The 23,190-nt window shown below is 45.9% G+C and overlaps 1 protein-coding gene across 2 annotated transcripts in view; it reads right to left on the bottom strand.

The window, feature by feature from the left end:
• Positions 1–23,190, bottom strand: part of Susd4 (sushi domain containing 4) — a 129,569-nt gene that overhangs the window by 30,568 nt on the left and 75,811 nt on the right. For both annotated transcript variants that reach the window (XM_029539038.1, XM_021198057.2), the window contains exons 4-5: positions 8,816–8,989; positions 4,472–4,660 (exon numbers count right to left, since the gene is read on the bottom strand). In XM_029539038.1, coding sequence (XP_029394898.1) covers positions 4,472–4,660; positions 8,816–8,989 — 363 coding nt within the window. The remainder of the gene's footprint in view (positions 1–4,471; positions 4,661–8,815; positions 8,990–23,190) is intronic.

Raw genomic sequence — 23,190 nt, 5'->3', positions numbered from 1 at the left:
CTCAAGAGGACGAGGTCTGTTATGAGTCTGTTAGACTGTCAACTCTGCAAATAACTGAATTACGTCCTCTCTTTCCTTGGAGTTCCCTGGTGCCCAGTGCAGTGTTGCTCTGGGCCTGGTGAGTGTGAGGCAGACAGGTAACAGAGCTCTCAGCACGCGGAGACAGGAGACTGCCCATGCTCTCTAACAGAGGAAATATATATAAAATTTGCATTCAGCATGGGAGTATGTATGAAAAAAGACACAGGCAGAAGTTAACAGCCACGGGGGCCAAAAGGCCTGGGAAGGGAAAGAATTAAAATGTAGTCACATGAGGACAGACAGAAAGACAGGTCTACAAAAATAGGCCAACGTATAAGGACCATGGGCTTCAACAACCTTTGGTCCTTGCGACTCTTGATGGCACTGCCATGACCTCTGCTTCCAGGCCATCAACTCCTCTTGCAGCCTGACCTTGATGGGATCACTCACACCTGTCATTCAAATGTTGGCTCCACCCACTAGGGAGAAGTGATGCCTTGTAGGGCAGAGAGTCTGCACAAGTCCTGCCAGTCACCAAGGTGTCACTGCCTCGGGCTGTAACAGGGACCCATGCTCTCTGCTGCTTTGCTGGCTCCACTGTGGCCAGGGACACCTGGTCCTGCTGGGAGGCAGCAGGAGTGCTGACAGCAGGGACAGTCCTCCCTCTGGCATGCCTCTAGGGAGACAACCAAACTGGAACAATGAATTCATTACTATGCAACAACTATTTAAAATCCTTTTTTTTTTACTTCAAAAACAGCTATAAAAGTACCAGACTATCTTCGTGTCAGACTGCAAGGCAATCGATCAATCCCCACTAGTTAACTAGGCATGACCAATGGCTTTGGAGTGACAGAGGCCCAGGCCTGAGTCCCAGCTGTATCGCACCTGCCACTGAGCCTTTAGAAGCCTGGGTTTGCTCATCATCAAGCAGGAGCTGAGAACAGGAAACAGACGTGAGGAGGTCCAGACGGTGAGGGTGCGACACACAGCCTGTCAGCTTGCAGTTAAGAGATCACTGTTTTTGTTTGTTTTGTTTTGTTTCAAGATGGGGTTTTTCTTTGTGTAGCTCTGGTTGTCCTGGAACCAACTCTGTAGACCAGGCTGGCCTTAAACTCTGCCTTCTGGGTCCGAGATTAAAGGCACATGCTACCACCCCTCTTAAGTGATCATTGTTATTATGAGGCATTTCCAGACACAGTTAAGAACGTGCAGGGAGCCAGAGCAGCACCGGACCAACCAGACAGAGTCACAATACGTGAGTCTTAAAGCCTGGGCATTCTAATCATACCCGTAACTAACTGAGGGTGACTTTATACCTAAATCTAAGAGTGACAGTACCCTTGACTAGCACTAGATGACAAATACTCCTTAAAGTATTACATTTGCTATCATACTGAAGCCTTATCAAGATCACTTTCTATTCTACTCTATTTACAATCTCGTGTGTGTGTGTGTGTGTGTGTGTGTGTGTGTGTGTCTGTCTGTCTGTCTGTCTGTCTGTCTGTCTGTCTGTGTATGTATGTGTGTGTGTGTCTGTGTGTGTCTGTCTGTCTGTCTGTCTGTCTGTCTGTCTGTCTGTGTATGGTATGTGCACATAAGAGCAGGTAGGTGGAGGCCAGGGGTGAAGGACGCCCCTGAACCTGGAGTGACAGGTGGTTGTGAGCCACATGACATAAGTGTGGAAAGCAAGCTCGTTTCCTCTTCCAGAGTAGTTAGTCTATGATCCTGACCACTGAGCCAGCTCCCCAGTTCTCTTTCATTATTTTTGAGATGGAGTTTTCTGTAGCCAAAGTTGACTCATCCTATAGCTAAGGAGGGCCTTGAACACCTCGTTCTCGGAGTGCTGGGATATGGGTGTGTGCCACCATGCCTGGCCTATGGAGTCTTGGGGGCTGACTCCAGTGCTGTGAGCACTGAGCAGGCCACTGATCATGTTAGGTTTGGGGACAGCTACTGTGTCATGCAGGAGTGACAGGTCCACCGAGTGTAGGAGGCTGGGAATTTGTAAGCCTTTAAGAGGTTGTGGAAAGCTTTTTTTACAGAACTCTTGCCCACCCCACTCCCTGCTGGGGTCAGAAAGCTAATGGATTTAAAAGCCCAAGGAGTATGGGATACATGGCACAGTTAGGTAGTGTTTACTGCACCATAAAGAAAAATCAAATAATATGAAATGTCTACTTCATATGACAGGAAGAAGGGGAAACCTGTGAGGGAAGAAGGGAGGCACGCGAAGGGGCAGATGATGTGTGTGTGTGGGCGCTCTCTCGACTTCTCCAGTGTCTCCTCAAGTACTACCAGTTGTGGTCTGAACAACAAGCATGCCTTTGGCTTACTCTGCCTGTGGGTTTAGACTTGTAAAGCTGTGGGTTTAGACTCATAGCTTTTTCTTTTGGCCTGCGTTGCTTTGAACGGGCTCACAAATTATTTCCTTGGATATTTTGGAGGGCAGGGCATTAAAAACAATAATGCAAAAGTTACCTTTTTTTTAACAAGTGGTATGAGTGGGGCAGGCAAGGCATCGAGTGGCCTTCCTGGCACAGGCGGTGGGTTCTCAGATCCTTCCATGGCCAGGGCTGACTCTGGCAGCAGCCAGTGCCTGTGTTCAGCATCGGAGCCTGTTTCCAGCCAGAAGCTGCTCTCAGCTCCCTGTTTATAACCTTAGATCACTGCCTCTGAAGTCAGATTTTGTTTTATGTCTATCCATATCATATTCTCCAGGCTCCATAAAAGGCTGCTTTCCAAGTCCCCCAGTGAAGCTTATAGTCTCTGACTACTTGAAATGCAGTTAAGGCGAATTTGAAAAGACCCTAAAACAGGCATTTCAATTTGACAAAATCATAACAATGATATCTTCAAACTACCCTTGATTTTTGGTTATGTGAATATGGAAAATCCTCCAGGAACTAAGAAGTAGGCCTTTTAGTGACAGCCAGCGCTCACCATGGCCCACCTGCAGTATGCAGACAATGGTGAGGAGACTACACTGCAAACAGACGGTGAGGAGACTACACTGCAGACAGACGGTGAGGAGACTACACTGCAGACAGAGGATGAGGAGACTACACTGCAGACAGACGGTGAGGAGACTACACTGCAGACAGACGGTGAGGAGACTACACTGCAAACAGGGTTAACCTTGTCTCTGGAGACTAGACTAGCCAGCTTTAGCAAGCAGGGGTACAAAACAGTCAATTCTATTTGAATTTTAGATGAAGAATACACACACACACACACACACACACACAGAGAGAGAGAGAGAGAGAGAGAGAGAGAGAGAGAGAGAGAGAGAAAGAGAGTTCCTACTTCATGCTCCTATTGAAAACTTCTTTGTTATAGGCATTTCAAATGTACCAGGGTGTCTCAACTTTAACCTTCTATCTTGTCCTTTGTCCCCTATAAAATCTGGCCCTGTGGGAGACAGGGATGTGTGGGGACTTCAAGGCATAGCCTAGGACTTTAGCAGAATGAATGGAATGGGGCGGCCATCCCTCCCTCCCACCTCTCCGCCCCTTATCCCAGGAGGCTGCATGGCTCTGGCCGGCTCTCTGCATGTTGGTCCTTTCTTTAGAAATGAAAGCCTCCTCCCACTGTTCCGAGCACCTTCTGCTTGCGCCCACTTCTCATGGGACACCCCAACCGCGCTTCTCCTGGAGGAGGCAACAGGAAAGCAGGCAGCCTCTGCTGCTGCAAACTTGGAGGGACTGGTTTGCTTTGGCGTGTTATTGGGTCTGGGGGCTTGGGTTTGGGACAGGTTTGGAGAGGGCTCTGGAATGGCAGTCTCTGCCCCACCATTTCCAGCCATTTACTCGGATGTTCAGAAGAAGCACAACAGGTGAAACTTCAAGACCCGAGACACACTGGGGCTGAGGCCGGGGTTAGACTTCAGGGATGGAGGATATTAGGAACCCCAGGACGCTGCCCTGATTATGGATATGGGACCCTTGCCGCTCCGTTCCCAGACCCAGCCAACACAGACCCCCTAATTAGTGTTCTTTACCAACACACACTCTATAACCATTCAGGTTTCATAAAGACAGGGAAGAGACGGCTCTTGCTTTCAGCCTTCCAAGAGTGTCTTACAGCCAAACATTTACGGCTTCACTGGAAACGCACAGGAAAATGAAAGAAGCATTGATGCCACAATAAAACTCGGGGTGAGACGGATGGTGTCACCATGCCATCTGTTATCATCCAGTGCAGAGAAAATTAATTTCTGAAGGCATTTCATTTAACTTTGCAGTGCTCTGCAGTCTGACATTTGATTCTTTCGGCTTTTAATTGTATTTGCCTTCTTCCCCCTAAGAATGGTGACAGGTGGGTGGGGGGAGGAGGTGTGTTTAACGTAAGTATAGCTCCAGGTCAGGTGGGTGACCTGGGCTTCAGCAAGCAAAAGTCCCTACTGGCCATCATCAGACATCTCCCCAACCAAAAGGCTTATATGTGTTACCTTCCAGAGCAAGGCACCGGGGTGGGCTGGACGTCCAGATAAGGTTGTGTAAGCACTCGAGGTTCTCGGAACCCTCGAGTTTAAATCCAGGGAAGCAGCGATAAGCGATCACAGTTCCCACAGGGAAGGAGGTCTGGAACTCGGAGATGTTCACGTAGCCATTGGAAGAGGCTAGAGGTCTCAGGCAGCCTGCGAAAGCAAAATGGGAAGGTTTTACTGGGCCGCCTTTGCATATGCATAACGGCCAATGGCACAGAAGAACGCTTTGGGATTGTCCCTTAGCAACAAAAGGACATTGCAGACTTGGGCTACATATACAGAGATGTGGCTGGTATATCTGAAATGGTATCATGGGTCAGATAAAGGGTTAGGAGGGAAGGAGAGGAGGAAGCAGGGATGCATTAGTGCATCCCTAGCCAGCTGAACCTGTCCCGAATGGACCATTAGCATTACTTGAGGGGGTTTTCCAACCCAGCGGTACCCAGGGTCCAGGCCCACGAGGAGAACCTGGTGTCACTGTGTGTTTGTGAAGCTCTCTGTGTCATTTAAGATGACGTCAGAGCTGAGGACTACTGAGGCACCCGAGGAGGGAACAGACACGCCAATGGCTAGGGATCGGTGACTTGGCAGCTTATGTTCTAAACTCAGTCACGCGATAGAATCTTGTCGTGCTGGTACTACTAGATTTCTGAGAATCCAGTGTGGAGTGAGATAGATTAAGAGTCTTAAAGTATGCTGTTTTCCAAACTTGAGAATTCCGCAGAGGGCTTAATCACCACAGACCCCCCAGATCACATGCTGCGCTTCTGTCTCAGCAGGTCTCCTTGGAGGTCGAGGCTATGCATTGCTAAGGTAGGCCCAGGTGGGAGGAAGGCCCTCTGAGGAGCGTGGGCTGCAGTGGGTCTCTGCTCCAAAAGGAGCATGTCGGGTGCTACCAGAGAAGTGGGGAACCAGACCCTGGATCCCTCCTTCTAAATCACTGGCTGGCTGCCTTTGGCTCTTGAAGCCTGTGCTATTCCCAAAGGCACAGAATTCTGCTGTGTGCGCCTTTCCTGCTGCCCTGGCACTGTGGTGAACACAGCCATGTCACCGGAGTGCATAATGGCATCACAGGGTGATGTGATATCCTTCCAGGGTGGCAAGCCTGTGTGAGAAGCGATAGCATATAATGAAAAGACCCACTTTCCCTTCTAGTGCCAAACTCGGGCTTTGGATTCCATGCATAATGGGAGATGACCAAGCCCTCCTCCAGAGCTGGCTTTGCCACATACTGTCCTGAGGCGTTCTCTCAGCGAGTTGCTGGAGTACCTGTGCACCAGAGTGAGGAGAGACAGGAGAGGCACCAGGACAGACCTTAGGGACAAACACAGTCACCTACCTCGCTGCTGTGCCTTAGGCACCAAGGCCCACAGTGTGAGCAGGCCCCGACCCAGAACCAGTCCAGAGGTTTCTAGACACCCCCAAAGGCAGGAGAACTCTGTGTCTTTTTACCCTGTCTCATGGTGTATGTGTACATGTGTGTGCGAGTGCTCGCATGTGTCTGTCTGTGTGTCTGTCTCTGTCTGTCTGTGATGGCATGTACATGTGTGGATCAATGCCAGGCATCTTTTTCTATTGTTTTCTCTTTCTGTGAGACCAGGGCCTCTCTGTCTCGGCTGGGCTGGCTGGCCTAGTCATGCCTTGTCTCTGCACCCCCGACACTAGGATGCAGACCCTTGCCACAGGCCATGCCCAGCTTCTGTGGTACTGGCAATCCACCTCAGATCCTCAGCACCTCACACAGAAATGTGATCAGGAATGAGGAACAGCAGCTGAGTCCATTAACAGGAACAAAGGAAGGTACGGGATGCTAGTGCAGTTCGAGTGGCTGACAGGGTGATGGCCCAGCACTCCCTCCCATGTCAGGGCTCCTGCTCCAAGCTACTCAAGAGGGGACAACAGTCTTTTGGATGATTCTGCCCCACAGTGAGCAGGACATGCAGACACTCTGCAAAATCCAAAGTACCAGCCTCCCCCCCGCCCCCAAAAAAAGGCCTCTGTGCCTCCTGCCCTCCACTACTCCTGAGGAGATGGCAGGAGTCATCATTTGTGCAGCTAATCAGTGCTGAGGGAGAAAGATATGCTCACTCTTGGCTGGAGACAGCCCATCCTAAATATAACAGTGGGAAACAGGCTTCAACTCGATAGTTCAATGGGATTTCCATTTGCACTTCTGGATAATAGAGAGACGCCTACTGGAGCTTTAGCCCCCGGATCTATAGGTGCAAATAAAAGTTCTAGAATGAAATGTCACTCTGGGAGCCAATTACAATCCACCAGGGGGCTCGGAGAGGTTCCAGGCTGTCTGCAGCAATGCAGAAGATCCCTTTCTTATGTGGTGCCAGCTGGGTGGTCAGAGGAAAGCTAGTGCAGAGGCAGCGGGCAGGGCTCTGTCCCCAGTAACAGTGACGCACAGGATGGGTTGGGACCACAGCACAGGCAGGGCACCTACTGTGTGGGATGAGGGGCTTTGAGGAGAAGTGATGATGGAGCAGGGCTACGTGGCATTGTTTGGAGCATTACGTCTCTTATGAGTAACCAGGTGTAAGCTTGGGTGGGGCAGGCCTACAATTCCAGCCGCTTTGGAAACTAGGGAAATGGGGTCACAAGTTCAAAGCCCATCTGGGTTATGGAGTGAGTTCAGGGGTTGCTTGGGCAATCTGCTGAGGCCTTCTTTCAAAGTTAAGAGTTAGAAGGAGGAATGGGAGCATAGCTCAGAAGCAGGGTACTGTGTGAAGCCGTAGGTTCAAATCCCAGTAATATTTTTTTAAAAAGAAATGAAAACAAAGAAAGAGAGAAAGAGAAAGAATAGCCAGCCAGCTCTCTTGTTGCTGACCTGCTGCTGAGCAGAATTTGAGAATGGAGAGCGACCCAGACCGGGCCAGACAGAGCAACAGCAAGGCACATATCTGAACTCTTTAAAACAATGTCCCAAGAGGCCACAGGGAAACAGGACTCCTAAGGAAACTCAGTGGATTTGAGGAATACAAGGTAGAACTGGTGAGGGTGAGAAGCCCCAGAGAAAGGATATGGAGAAAACTGGACTGCAGGGAATGGCTGAGGTCCGAGGCGACTTTCCTCACCCGTGACTCTGGTCCTGGAATAAATCTGTGGCTAATGATGCTTGTTTGCATGAGGAGCCCAACCCAGGCGCCAGCTGCTCGTTTTGTAGGCCATCTCTGAACAGATAAGTAAAACCCACGTCTCTTTAGGGTAGGTTAGCGTCATAGGCCACAGGGCAGGCCGAGTGATGGCTGGGCTCCTCAGTCCCCTCAACTCTGAAGCTTTTGTTCCTTCATAGGGTCGCAACTCTTCAGCTCTGGTGTGGGAAAACAATTTATTTCTGATGATGGGGCACACAAAGCAATATCAAGGCCTGCCAGTTGTGATTTCCAGGCACAAAGTTAACATTCATCTCAACTTGAACATGCCAGAGCTTTTGGAACAAATTCCAATGCCTTCCTTCTCCCTCAAACTATGAATTATGCATTGGTTTCTTTTGGCCCTTTAGACCAAGTCACATGTCAAAAAATAAAATCAGAATTAATGTGAACTCAAGGGCTTATTTTCAGAAACAGGTCCCTCTGTATATGGCGGCTGGGGCAAATTTTAAAAGTGTGAAAGGATAAATATTCGCTGTGCAGTTTGGAAGCATCTGAATGTGATTATTTTTCTGCTTTTCATGAATTATAAGAAGGATAACATTATGAAGAGAAGAGGCTTTCTGTAATATGCTTACTGTATTCTTGCTGCTACTAAAGTACCACACTCTGTTATTTCCATTAAGTATACAATGATTCATCCCTGTATTCAAAACCCTGTTACAAAGCCTCCTAATTCTTTTTAATGTGTTATTATTAGTGTGTGTGTGTGTGTGTGTGTGTGTGTCTGCCCATGCTGGTGTGTACATAGGCATGGCACACACGTGCAAGCCAGAGTCCCTGTGGCGGTCGGTTTTCTCTTAGAGCCAGAACTCAGGTTGCCAGGCTTTCAGGCAAGCCCCTTTCCCTGCCAAGCCCCTCCACTAGCCTGCTTTTCCTAATTCTTCAACTACTTTTCTGATTTTCTAAGGGAAAGGGGTGTGATGCTAGACATACTGAAGCATCAGCTCTATCCTTTCTTTACTGGGAAACCTGGTATATGGTGCTGAGTCACCGTAAGGAGAGGCGACGCAGGTAGGCAGGGCGGGACCTAGGTGGGGTGACCTTGTATTTTTCTGCCAGAATGTCTGTTGCTCCGTTAGAGGATCATGCATGCCCATCCTTTACAATGACAGGGACAACAACAGCTGCTCCCATCTCATACCTTGACAGATGGGCAGGTTATCCCACGTCCCATCGTCACGACATAACGAAACCAGGTTGTACAGGTCAGGGTACCGGATCTTGAATCCCTCATGACAGTTGATGATTAACTTATCTCCGTGTCTGTATGTCTTGTTATGAATCTCAGCATCTTCAATTTGGGGGATGCGGCAGTCTGCAATAACAGACGAACATTACTTTTTGCAATTCAAGATGGTTAACGGCTTTACAAGGAGGCTCTTTTTCTCAGCCATCGTCTCAATCTGTTAACAGATACCCAGTACCTTACCTCTCACCAGACTCAGGTAACAATGACGAGCTCACAGCCTGCATTGCAGAACTAACCGGAAGAGGGATCCAGGGAGCAGGAACCATATCACAAAAGGAACTTTGGTTTCTGCCTGTGACACTTTGTACCAAGCAGTTTGTCTTCTGAATGAGTCTCAAACTAGATAAAGAGTTGGCGTATTTTGGACAGGGTTTAACATTGTTTTTAGCCTGTCAGGCTGGTCACTGTAGCCACCCAGGCACGGCACAGGGCCTGACCTCAGACACAGTGCGCAGGACGACATGGAGTACAAACTATCTGCGTACCAAACCAACACACACCCTTGTCAATCCCCCAGGGTTTAGGACAGCTGGGCACACTACGTCCTCACATGGAGTGGCTGAGCCCAACTGGAAAAGACTGGAGGTGGTGGGGAAGCAGCAAGGACAGGGAGCAAGATGACCAAAACACCAAAAAACGTAAGGCGAGTATCTGCTTCCAACCCTATCTACTTACAAGTTACTGTAAAACCCCTGTGCTCCTCACAGTCTAGTTGGGATTCTGTTCATCATAACCCCAAACACCACCCAACGAGTCCCATCTGGTATATCGCCCACTGCACGCGCGTGTGCGTGTGTGTGTGTGTGTGTGTGTGTGTGTGTGTGTGTGTGTGTGTGTGGTCTTTTCTTCATTCCCTCATGAGTACATCTCTGTTAAATGTTTCTGATTTTGTCTACTTTATTTTAGTGTTGGGGTTAGAAACCAGGACACTGGGGCTACTGGGTAAATGTTCTATCTCTGGGCTTTACCACCACCCTTGCTAAATGTTCCTGATTTTAGATGTACACGGGCTTATAAGTATGACCTGGAGATAGGTTATACTCCAACTTGATGACTACTACTACTTCTTCTTCCTTCTTCTTCTTCTTCTTCTTCTTCTTCTTCTTCTTCTTCTTCTTCTTCTTCTTCTTCTTCTTCTTCTTCTTCTTCTTCTTCTTCTTCTTCTTCTTCTTCTTCTTCTTCTTCTTCTTCTTCTTCTTCTTCTTCTTCTTCCTCTTTTTTGGTAACAAGGCAAACATTTTAGGGTAGTGTTTTTCCAGTCTGAACCTTTCTCCAGAAATTCTTCAGTGTGCTAAAGGATGTTTGGCTTCTTAGCTAGTCCCCAGAGTCACTGAATGCACAAGGTGGCTGGAACAGCATCAATAAAGGCCCTGTTCATCAGAACATGTAAGCCTGGAATTACCAACCTGAGCCCTGGGAGCCCTGACACAGGTAGAAAGAGGGGACTTCACAGTGGCTGGTGGCTACTAGCTTTGGTTGCTCTACAAAGAAAGGGTCCATCCAAGGGCATGTCAAGGTTGGGGCTAGGTTCTCTAGACAGCAGACTCCATACTTCAGGGCATGAGAAATGAGGAAGTCTCAGAGAGGCCTCCTTGAAGGAGGAGGGCCTGGATCAGCTTGCAGCAGGGAGGACCATAACATTCACTGTGCATCATTTGCAAGGCCGGAATTAATTTGATCATTGCCACCACTGGCTTGAGAGCAGGCCCTGAATCACTTACACTGACGTGTTGGCCCAGGTCTTCCCATTGTTCACCCATTCCCAGCTCCATTCATGTTCTTGACAAAGAACTGCAGGAAGGAGGCGCTGTCTGAAGCTCCAGCAGGAACCCTGGGGATGTGCACAGCCCTCTGAGCCCAGCTAGCTGGCTTTGAGCACAACCTGGTGTTCCCCAGGAGTCCCCAACAGTCTCAACCGAGGAGCTGACTGTTGGTTTCCATTTCACTGCTCATTCGTTCTGTATCAGGGCCGCAGAAAGGAGTGCTCTATTCAAGTTTAACCGACAGTTTCCGAGCTAAATATCACTGACTTTCTTCCAAATCAACCTCAGAATGGTCCCGACTGGAGTCACAAGGTAACTGACAACTCCGCACACCAGCGCTGCCTTCTTTTTAATGGAAAACTGTGAATTATATTTTTCTCTCAATGGCACTCAGCAGAAATTATTCCCAGCACGTAGAAACACATTCATTGGGGTGCCAGGCTGTAAAGTCTTGGCACAAACAGTTCCTGAAGTGCTGAGTACATGTGTAAGCAACCATTCCACGACTGACTTCAACCATCTTCACGTCGTCAAGAATTAACTAACATGGCCAGGAGGCGGTCTGTTCGGGGAGTAAAGCCAATGGACAGAGTGTCCACTTGGACATCACAGACAGCTTGACATCGGCTAGTCAGAGGGAGAAGCACCCGGGCCTTCTCCCAAGTCTGATTTCCTAGCCTGTGGTGAGAGTAATATGTGGTCCTTCACACAGGGTGTGTCTGCTGCAGTGTGTGTGTGTGTGTGTGTGTGTGTGTGTGTGTGTGTGTGTGTGTGTATACATAGACAATCTGGTCAAAGGCGAGTCTTATAGGACAGCGCACCACTTCACTACACATGGGAGCCACAGGTCCAGTGGGCAGTAAGGTTTTGTAGTTCAAGTCCCTCCAAAGTGGAGAAAATCATTTGGGATGTGTTCTACGGCCAAGGGAAAAGCTAGCCCAGCTCAGCTCTGACACACCTTGAACTTAAACAGAAGAACGGGTCACCCACATCCTCTCTGCTGTTTCACGCTCACCATGTGGCAGTATCCCCCTCTCCCGAAAGGAAGGGTAAAGTCGGCATAAGATGTAGCCTAGGGTAAGCATCTGCTTCAATGATCTTAGGTGATTGTAAATAACAATCGACCTTATTTCTAGGAAAAGAATCAGGACCTTTAGTATCTGAAAACCTATGTGTGATCTTCATTAATGCTGTAGTTAGTTTCATACAGGAATACGGATGGTCCTTGGTTTACAAGAGGAGCCCTACCCAGAGAAACTTACAGTAAATTGACAACATTAAAAGTTGAAAATGGGGCTGGGGAGGTGGCTCCATCAATGCTTGCAAACCTAGAGACACGAGTTCAACTCCCAGAACCCAGAATAAGAAAAGCTGGACGTTGTAATCCTAGAGGCAGAGACAAGTGGATTTCTAGGGCCTGATGGCCAGATAGCCTAAAGGGTGAGCTCTAAGTCAATGAGACCCTGTCTCGAAAACAAGGTGGACGCCATTACTGAAAGTTGACACCCAAAGTTGTCCTCTACTCTCCATATGCCTGTGCACACACATGTATATGTGCCCTTCCCCCACCCCACATGAACACACACACACACACACACACACACACACACACACACACACACACAGAGGTCCCTGCACATCAGCTACTCAGTAGAGTGCAGGGTGCGGGTCATTTCCCTCATCATCTTACAGCTGACTAGAAGTTGCAGTTTGCTGGCTGCCGCTGACGAGTACGGAAATGCAACTCCACACCACTATCACTAACCCAGAAAACCACAGAATTCAAAATGTGAAGTGAGGTTTTACCAGCTGCCCATTGCTTTCACATCACGGTAGAGTCGAGACATCATTCATTAGCTTGAACCATTCATTGTTAAGTCAGAGACTGATTGTATCACAATTTCCTAAATCATGAATTCACCCATTCAGGAAAAAAAAAAAAAAAAAAAAAAACAATACAAAGCCACTTCAAACATATCATTAGCAAAGACTAGAAGCATCTGTCAATATTTGATTCTGCCACATAGAATCTGGCCAAAAGAACTTGGGTAGGCGGGGCATAAATGGTCACTTCCTGGGAAGTCCCCTGAGGGGCATCAAAGGCTTCCATTCTGAAAACCCACCTCTCACCAGCTCACCACAGCCACTGATGTACACTGAACCTATTAAAATGGAGATTTGGTTTAATGAGCATGTGGCGGTACTGAACAGTTACACTTGGGTACAGACTAGTTGATGGGACCAGTCAGCAGACAGCACAGTCTCCAGAGTCAACTTCCTTTTTTTCCAGATGTTGGTTATATGGGAAAATGCAAAACCATTCCCAAGAACATGAATATATGATGTATAGCTACATACAAGCCTTGCAAGCCACGTTATTATGTTAAAGGCTCTAAATGTCTTGCTGTAAAGACTTCGACTTAAATTTTGATGAAATCGGCATTTGTAAGTCTTACTTATTCACTCTACCGCGTGTTCATCCGTTCAGTGACTAGTGAGCCCACTCACAGGTCCAGCGTTTCCTAGGTGGGGGAGGGGCACAGCAGAGAAGTCACACCGTTTCTGCTTTTACAGGCTTTTACAGCGCTTGCTCGGAGGAGGCTTCTAACAGCAAGATTAAGAGACAAATGGGCTAGAAAACAACAGGCAAATCTCACTGCTGCGATGAGCTCATAATGTGGTGATAAGATAGGGAGTGACTTGGGGACTCATTTAATTCGAGCAGACAGGCAAGAGGCCTCTGAGGAAATGACATTTATTAAGCTGAGACCTGAATGACAGCACCGATCCAATTACGTGTGGATCTGGGAGATTTCAGGCAGAATAGCTAGGCTATCAGAAAGGCCAGGAAGAAATTTGGGGTCCTGAAACGCACCAGGGAAGACCTGTGTGTTTGCAACATATGAGGGGGAGGGGCAGGGATCCAGATCATGCTCTGCCTGATACATTAGGACATGGAGTGGGGATTTATTTTAGTGGACGGAGTGCTATTAAGCCTAAGCATGTAGAAGGTCTAGATTATATTTTGGCCAAGGGTATGGTCTTGTCTTCAGGCCCTTGGAGGCAACCTCTAAGCTCCTGGAGTCCCTTGCTTGAGATAAATACCTTTGCTCACTTGGTGGTTTTAGGAATGCTGAAGTCTGTGTGGTTTGGAACACCAAATATCAGTGTAGCTTTTGGGTAGACTGGAGACTAATATCAGCCCGCAAGAGTCAACTGTGTCTATATGAAAGGACCTAATAAAACGGTGGACACTGATCTGTGGGTGAGTCTCCCTGGTTATTGACATATTGTCAAACACTGCTGCTTCAAGGACAAGTGTTGTCTGTACAGCTCCACCAGATGCTTGTGTGTAACTCTTCCCTTGGGCGACTTTAACCTGTGCATCCTCACTGCAGCACACTTATTTATGAGGGTCATAGTTTCTCTAAGTTATGTGATCTGACTGAATTATTGAATTTGAAAATGGCCATGGAGAGCCCCAGACCTGCAGACAGTGTAGGAGTAAGGGCAGCTTTAGGGTCCTGAACTTTGTATCACTAGATGGCATTTTAATTTGCTATCTACTGGCATCGGTTAGCATTACTCTCTTGCTCCAGTACAACCCAGAGAGACAGTCCTGACCACTGGTTTATTCAGGAGCAGGTTGTAGAAGCTGAACGGACTCAGCCCAGGCAAACGATGTCATTACAGACAATCAACAGGGAATAAGGGAAAGGAGAAGTGACGGCTACTGCTGTCCGGAGGGAGCTGATGGAACAGGGGTGCTGCTTAGAAAAGGAGGAGCCACTCGGTGAGGGGCTTTGCTTCTGGCTGATTTGTTCCTCTTTAAAGGATGCTGACTTCGATGAAACCTGATGTAGCATCAGAACAGGACCTTTGATAGCTTGTGGCTCTACTTGAATGCTACTGCGGCCACTATTAGTTCCCTGTCTGAAACCACTAAGAAACACACAGACTCAGGCACTGACATACAGGCACACAGACAGACAGACAGACAGACAGACAGACAGACAGACAGACAGAGAATGATTAAAACAAACAAGTATAGTAAGCACACTTCTTTGTGCTTTACTACGTAGAAGTACCATTTTTTGTTTGTGTTGTTTGTAGACTTTCTTCTCTTTTTTGAGATAGGGTCTTGCTACACAGCCAAAGATGACCTATGGCACTTTGTTAAGCTGTGCTATGTATTTTTATATTTACACCATAGATGGTGAATTTTTATGGGTATTAGTTGTCCATTTTTCAAGGTGAGACTATTGCACATTACATATACTGAAGTAATTATGCAACATTCACAAAGACTGACCACACTTGGGAGGAAGTATAGTCTCAACAAATAGCAAATAGTTAAAATTACTGATCATGTGTTTGGGCCACAATGAAAATAAAGACAGAAATGAATTGTTACAAGATTCCTGTGTTGGGAACTGAGTAATATCTTCTGAAATAACTCATAGCCCTAATAGAATAACAACAGAAAAACAGAAAAAAATGTTTTGGCTGGACTAACAATGAAAATTTGCATATTCTAATGTATGCTATGCAGATAAGTCTGTGACTATACATTTCTCTTTAAGCCTAAACACACAGAAAAAGTCTAGTATAGTTGCTTACACATGCCAGTAATCCCAGCACTCAGCCAAGTTGGCCTAGAACTCTCTGGGTTCCAGGTCAGCCACGACTACACAGTAAGACCCTGTCTCAAGAAACAAACAAACAAAAAACACCCGTACACATAGAAAAAAAAATACTTAAAGTCAAGAACACACATCTTAGAGTTGACTGAGTCAAATCTGTGATTGAAAGGAGCTTGGGGTCTGTAGTGGCTATTCCTGGTTGTCAACTTGACTATATTTGAAATGAACTACAATCCAGAATTGGAAGGCTCACCAGTGAACCTAATTTGGAAGCTGGGAGATAGAAGTTTCTGATCTGGATCTTGGTATGGAGATCTTGAGACACAGTGGTGATTGAATCCAGAAGATTAAGACAGGGAGATCTCCGAGTCCAAGGTCATCTGGGATTAAAGGTGTGGTGGCACACACCTTTAATCAGGGCTACACCTTCTGCTGGGGACCATATAAGGACATTGGAAGAAGGGAGTTGAGCTCTCGCTCTTTCGCCTTCTTGTGGTGTGGGACTCAGCAACTGCTAGATCCTTGGACTTCCATTCACAGCTACTACTGAACCATTGTTGGGATTTGGACTGCAGACTGTAAGTCATCAATAAATTCCTTTACTATATAGAGACTATCTGCAAGTTCTGTGACTCTAGAGAACCCTGACTAATACAGGGTCCTAAAACGTACCAGAGAAGACCTGCTCAAGTTCTCCATAGTAGCCATGTTCTTACTGCAGCTGAGGGTCTGTGCTTAAAGTTCTACTGAATTTTACTTTATGAATGTTGAGTTTAAATGTTTATAAGTTTAAATGCTTATAAGTTCAGGCTTATCATTTAGAACTAAAATGAAGAATTCTTTATTGGTCAGAAAAAAATGGATATGTGATTAAACCCAAGGAAACTACAGGGAAATAAATAATAAAGAGTAATTAGGAGAGGATTTAATGAGAAAGAAGAGAACCGGGCTAAGAAGGACCAGGCATGGGTTCTTCAACGCCAAAATCCAGTCAGTGATGGGATCCACTGAGAGCTATGAAGTAGAGTACACCTACCCATGTAAGGATAAAACGACATAGCATAACACAGCTTTCACTAAAAAAATTTAAAGGCAGAAAAAAACTTGAAGTCAAAAAAATTAAGTTAGATGAGGACAAACTCTTCACACAAGGTCAGAAATACTCTTATTTACCAAATTTGCCAACTTACACTTATGTAAAACATTAAGTAGGCTCAGTTTCAGTCAGAAAGGCTTTCCACAGAGCATCCTCCAGACCCAAGATACTTCTCTATGGATTCTGCTGAACGTTTCTGGATGCTATAGCAGCAGCCTCACACACACCCTGAGTGAGGCATTCTCTTCTGAAGGGCGCCAGCATGCTTATGGGGCAGCCTCCCTTGATTATTACGCAATTAGAAAGACTAGCTCAGAAGGGAAAAAAAGCGTCCAGGCCACGCCATCTCAGCAACACAGATGCAAAACTTAAAATTAACACATTAGCGCACACCATTCAAATATGTCACAAGTAAGCTGATTTCCTGTTTAATGATCAACCAATGTGACTTGAACATTTAACAGAGTAAAGGAGAGAATTAGCATCTTATTAGATGTGAAAAAAAACATTTGAAAAAAAATCCCACATCCATTCACATTAAAAAGCTCTTCATAAGCTAGGGATTAAATAAAATACTGCAATTTAATAAGTGATATTATTAGAAAACTATGCTATTGCAAAAATGCAGAGGGCTTTGATTGGAGATTGGAATCCCTGACTGAACTCACTCCTTACCCTTACGTCCAAATCTGTACTGGGTTTCCTGACTGAAGCAGCACTCAGGTAAGAGGAAAGTAGAAGGAATGAGCTAGAAAGAAAGAAAAGCTTTAGTATTCAAATATGAAATTACAGTGCATATGGTAAGAACCAAAGTGGTTTACAAAGAGAGGGACTTGAGCGCTGGCTCAGCAGTTAAGAGCACTTGTTGTTCTTGCAGAGAACCCAGGTTCAGTTCCCAGCACCCACATGGTGACTCACAACTGCCTAGAACTCCAGTTCCAGGAGATCTGACACCCTTTTCTGATCTCCACGGGTGCCTAGCACGCATATGATGCACACGTGTCAATGCAAGNAAACTCTCATACACAGACAAGAAAAGAAATAAATATTAAACACCTTTTCAAGAATTTGCAAATATACGTAGTAAAATTAATGAGTTGAGTATGTACAAATTTCTAACAGATCAGTTTAAACAAACTTAAAACTTTCATCAAGTACAGAAATATTTGAATTGCTAAATTTAAATAAATAAACAAAAGACAAGACATCCATACAGAAAACATTTTTTTTCCCCCAGAGCTGAGGACCGAACCCAGGGCCTTGGGTTTGCTAGGCAAGTGCTCTACCACTGAGCTAAATCCCCAACCCCCAGAAAACATTATTGAGAAGAACTGTTAAATACCTTAGTAAGTAGGGAGAACTAATATTGCATAGGCCTTATTTTCCTTATAATTTTAACTATAAATTTGTCCTATGTTTCCTTTGTAGTTGCTGTGAACAAATATCCTGACAAACACTTTGGGGAGAAAAGGTTTATTTTCATTCAAAATTCTAGTTTATACTCAAAGCAAGGAAACACAGGGATCTGAAACCTGAAACAGCTGGTCACATCCACAATCAAGAGCAGATGAAGCAGGCATGCTCACTGCTCAGTTCCATCGTCCACTTTTAACACAATCCAGGACCCAAGCCTAGGGAATTCTGCCACCCATAGTGGACTGGGTCTTCCTACATCAATTAACATGATCAAGACAATCATCCATAGACACACCCACAGGTGAACCTAATCTAGACAGCTCCTCATTGAAATTCTCTTCCTTTCCAGGTGATTCTAGACTGTGTCAAGCTGATAAAACAAAACATCACAAAACGCAACATAATAATGTTCAGAATTCAAACTTGTTTTGGCGGTTGCTATGCTCATTCTAAAATTTATGAGGAAACCTGGAAGACCACGAAGACCCAAAACAGTTTTGAAGGAACAGAAAAAGGGTAACACTTGTGTTACAAACATTTAAGAATGATTACAGGGCTACGGTAATAAAAACAGAATCACATCTAATGCATTAACAGACACACTAATTAACAGAACAGAGGACTGAGCCAGGACTTCCATTTCCTGACAAAGGTGGTAACATTTATAGCAATGAACAATGCTATGTGTGTTACATACCAACCAAACCCAAGAAGAATGGTGGTTAGAGGGATAAATATGCAGGCAAGACAGGCTCTGAGATTACACAAGAAAATACCTTTGCAATATCATAATACAAAAACATTTTTTTGAAAGATTTATTTTCATTTGTAAGCTGTGTGTGTGTGTGTGTGTGTGTATGTGTGTTTGTGTGCGCACACACACATATGAGTGCAGGGGCCTGTGGAAGCCAAAAGAGAACATCAGATTCCCCTGGAGCAGGAGTTATAGACACTTGTGAGCCAGCGAACATGGATGGTGGGAATCAAACTTGGGTCTTCTAGAAAAGCCATCTATCTAACCCAGTGAAAACAGTTTTAAAACAACAAAGAAAACCCCACACAGATTGAGCGTAAACAAAAAGATTGATAAATTTGACTACATTCAAGTTAAAATATTCTGTGCATCACACAGCTAATAAGAGAGTAAAACCTTAAGCCACAGAACAGCTTTGTAGCACCTATAACTAACAAAGGACTCACATGTAGTATATATAAAATCCCCTAAAAATCAATATGGAAAAGACAACTAATCGATAAATGGTTAAACGAATTAAGCAGGCACTTCACAGGGGAGAATCACAAGCTAGCCAATAAACACAGAAAGGTTCTCAACTTTATTATTCTCCAGGGAAATGAGCATTAGAGGTGGGAAAGTTGGGGAGTGGTGGGACATGCCTACGAAGCAGGACTCGGGAGGCTGAGGCAGGTGTGTCCTGCACAGTATGATGCTCTCTCAAAAACGCAGCCAACCAACCCATACCAAAGAAACAAACTTCTGAACAACTGAATATTGCAATCATTAAAGGATATGCCCTTTCTGTGTGCGGGAGATAAACTAGTACAACCACTTGAGAAAACTAGCAGTGCCTATTGACACTGGATATATGCACATCACACACCTCAGAAGCCCCACACTGGTGCAGAACCAATGGAAATAGGAGATTACCATTCATCAATAGGCATGACCAGACATGCTTACTGCAGCACTGTTTATAACGGAAGTCAACTGGAAAATTTTTAAATGTGTACCAAAATGAATATTCAAATGAAGGTAGGCCCATACCCCCATGAAACAGTGAAAGGGATCAAAGGGCACATGGATTTCATAAAGTCAGTCAGATATAAAGTAGCTCTTACCCTATACGTCTGTGTGCGTTAACTCCAAAATCAGGCAAAGGGAAATTAAGCTTGAAATAGCGTCATGTTTAGGATGCTGAAGCTTCAGGGTTAGGGGTGTCCATCCTAAGGGATTGCTACCTCTCAGGGGGAGGAGGACGGTGGCACTAAGCTCTGGGGGCAGCAGCAGTGCCCTGTTTCTTCCCTGGATGATGGTGCTGTTGATGCTTCCTTGTGAGTGTTCACTGGACTGTAGTGTCTCCTGAACTTTGGTATATACAAAGATATAGATGCATATATATGCAAATGTAAACAAAGTCATGACAGAGACAGAAAATGAGCCATGATGGAGAACAGGAAAGTTCAAGGAGGAAGCTACCCGTCTGGTTCTCGGGATGGAACCACTGAACAGAATGTCTTGGGATGAATGCCTGGCTTTTCACATGTGCATGGGAACAAAGCACAGAATTTCCCCAAAGCATAAAACTTTCATTATTTGCCAGAAAATTTTCAAGAGGGCAAGCTGACCTCTTGATGTGAGTTACAGAAGTCAGTGCAGTTTCGTCATTCAGTTAAACCATGACTTTTTACTTCTCGTGTGTGTGTGTGTGATGTGTGTGTATACATGTTCATGTATGTGTGTGCCTACTCACACATAATGTGTGCATGTGCATTGAGGATAGAGATTAACTTTGAGTAGTTCCTTTTATTGCTCTACACATCGCCATCATCATTGCCGCCATCATCATTATCATCATCATCATTTTGAGACAGAGTCTCTCACAGAACCTGGAACTTATCAATTCAGTAAGACGACTGGCCAGCAAGCCCTGGGGTCCTTTTGTCTCCACCTCCCCAGTGCTGGGGTTACAGATACAAGCCACTGTGCCTGGCTTCTTACATGGTTTCTGGGGACCCCAACTCAGGCCCTCATGCTTCTGCAGCAGGTATGCCAGCAGCGCCATCTCCCCAGCCCTTTCTGCTTCTCTTGATCAATGAGGGCTTAATTATTTTATCTTTAAAGAAACTCTGAGATCAATATTCACTTTCTGGAAAGTTGCCTTATATGTAAAAAGGAAGGGATGGGAAACCCTGAGTGGCCCAACGTGGTCTTAGAAGATGCATTAAAAAGGAATTCGTGCCGGGCAGGGCTCTCTTTTGTTGGTATTGGGTACCAAGCTCATGGCCTTACAAATGCTAGTGGATAATTAGCCTCCCGAGTTATATCTCCTAGACAAGAATAGGTTTCAAAGGCCGTTCTCATAGACCGAAGACTGGCAGAGCATCTGCTCGGTCTTCTATCTATGCTTTACATACAGACAGAAGACCCAGGGCAAGCCTCTCAAGGACTGCCTGACCCCTGCAGGAGAACCACCCATGTGTTTGATAAATTTAGATCCTTCATCCCTCTGAGGCAATCAAAGGCTAAGACAAGCCATCAAGATACCCAAGGCCAGTGCAGGTGACCAGGAAGACAGAAGACAACAAAACAACAACAACAAAAAAGGATGCCTGGGAATTTAATGATCCCAGGAGTTGTATTAGCCAATTGAAATTGGACTCTGAAATAGGCAAGTCCACACTATGGGGCCTTTGTTTAGAGGGCCCAGGAGGGGCTCTGAGGAAGTCTCTATTGATGCTGATGAGACTCAGAAAATGGAGCCTGGAGAGGCCAGGTCAGCCTCAAACCACTCCATGCCGGAGAGAGAACTGGGTGCAGAGTGATGAGTTTGGAAGAACATCCCTGGGGGGAACTGCATTCTTCATAAGTAACTAACCTGATTTTGGGTTGTTGGAGCTGTCAGTCAACCAATGAAAAACTGTATTCCGGGGAGCCATAGTCAACTCGGTGTTCAAGGTCACCACTGGTCATCATGTGACCTGACTGAGATCTAAATCATGCTGATGTTGTGACTCTCCACTACCTGAAAATTCTGTGATTTAAAGCTCCCCTCCCCCTCTACTGCAGGGCCCTTGTTCAGACAGGCTGGGAACTCAGCACTCATGGAGGTGAGAATTCAAGAATATGGGTGTAGGTGGTTACCTCGCAATTCTGCCCAGATGGAGACTTCCCCTCTGCACCTGCAGGCCAATGGTGAGGCTAGTGAACATTTGCCTGTGGCTATCTGGCTGTCGCATTGCGATGGGGTTAAGTGATTGTTTCTGCCACTCTTTACTGGATGGATAGGCCTCTGTCTTGCCTGACCTTATTTCTCTAGAATTTTTTTTCCCCTTTCAAGTCATGTTCACATTTAAGAAGAGAAATTCTTCAAGAACAAAAGCCAAGCTCACACAGGAACAAGAAGGGAGGGCACATGGGCGAATGGTAGCTTCTGTCAACATCAGTGAGACCTGACAGTGGCCCTGGGGACAGGCAGGGGTGTCCTTCTGCACTGTCCTACCTTAGAGGATGAAAACAGGGACGTATCTTAGGGGAAGACATGGGAGTCCTTGCCTGTGTGGGCAGAAGCTGTCGCTTTTGATAACTCATGTCCAAAGCAACAAAGGGAGAATTTTAGGTGATAGAAAATGCACCTGAGAAGAAAAGAACGCTAAATAAAACATTTTTAGGGCTTCCATCTGTTCCGGTGAGGCTCCCGAAGGTGGAAGACAGCTCAGCTTAATATATGAGTAGCCATAAAAGGGAATAAGATTCCCCTGCTTGTGAAAAATGCCTGTACCCCACACTTTCGATGAATAAAGGGGCCGGCTGCCAACTCGGCTGCCAGCTTTAGCTTGTGAGTCAAGTTGGATCTTTTAATTAAAAATTTATAATGTAATAATAATACTTAAACTCACGTCGCGCCCATCCCCCAGGAAGCTCAAAGAATCTTCTTAATGTCAAATTATTCATCTTTTATAGCAGTCCTGGTCAGGCCTATGGGAGCCAAAATATTGTAGTAAGTACTTTGAAAAAACCGTGCTCCATGAATGGATTTTTTTTTTTTTTTTTTTGGCATGCTGCAAGGAACTTTGGACAAAGAAGGGTTAAACACACAGGCATAGCAAGCGGGGGTGGGGGGTGGGGGGTGGTTATTCTGGAAAGGCCTCTCCTGAGTTCAGTTCCTTAGGGCTATGACCTGGCTACCTGGTACCAGGAACCCAGCGAAAGAAAGCACAGGTGGGGATGTTCCCAGGCGCACCCTGGCCTGGCCTAGGGGCTTCTAGATTTAGCCCTGTGATGTGTGCCTCCTCCAGATGGAAACATGCAAGTGAATGAAACGACAGAGTACAGTGTTTTCGCTTTTTTTTTTTTAAGTTCTGCAGGCAATCTGACAGGCATCTTGGGCTGCATAACTGCAGGGAGAGCAGGACTGGAGGTCACTGGGATGCCAGCCCATCTGCTCCCAGCTTGCTTCTTGGGCACACTTATGCTCATACAGGCCTCTGTCTGGTACACTGATGCTCGGATCACAAGAATGGTCTCCAAGGAGCCCTGCTGAACATGACATTGGAAATAAGTTCTCTTCCTTCACACAGAGCTGACACACTACATCCCTGAGTCAGGTGCTC

The sequence above is a fragment of the Mus pahari genome, chromosome 5, assembly GCF_900095145.1.
Source record: "Mus pahari chromosome 5, PAHARI_EIJ_v1.1, whole genome shotgun sequence".
Lineage (NCBI taxonomy): Eukaryota > Metazoa > Chordata > Mammalia > Rodentia > Muridae > Mus > Mus pahari.
Note: the sequence above shows the minus strand (reverse complement) of the source record. Positions and strands in the feature narration are given on the sequence as shown.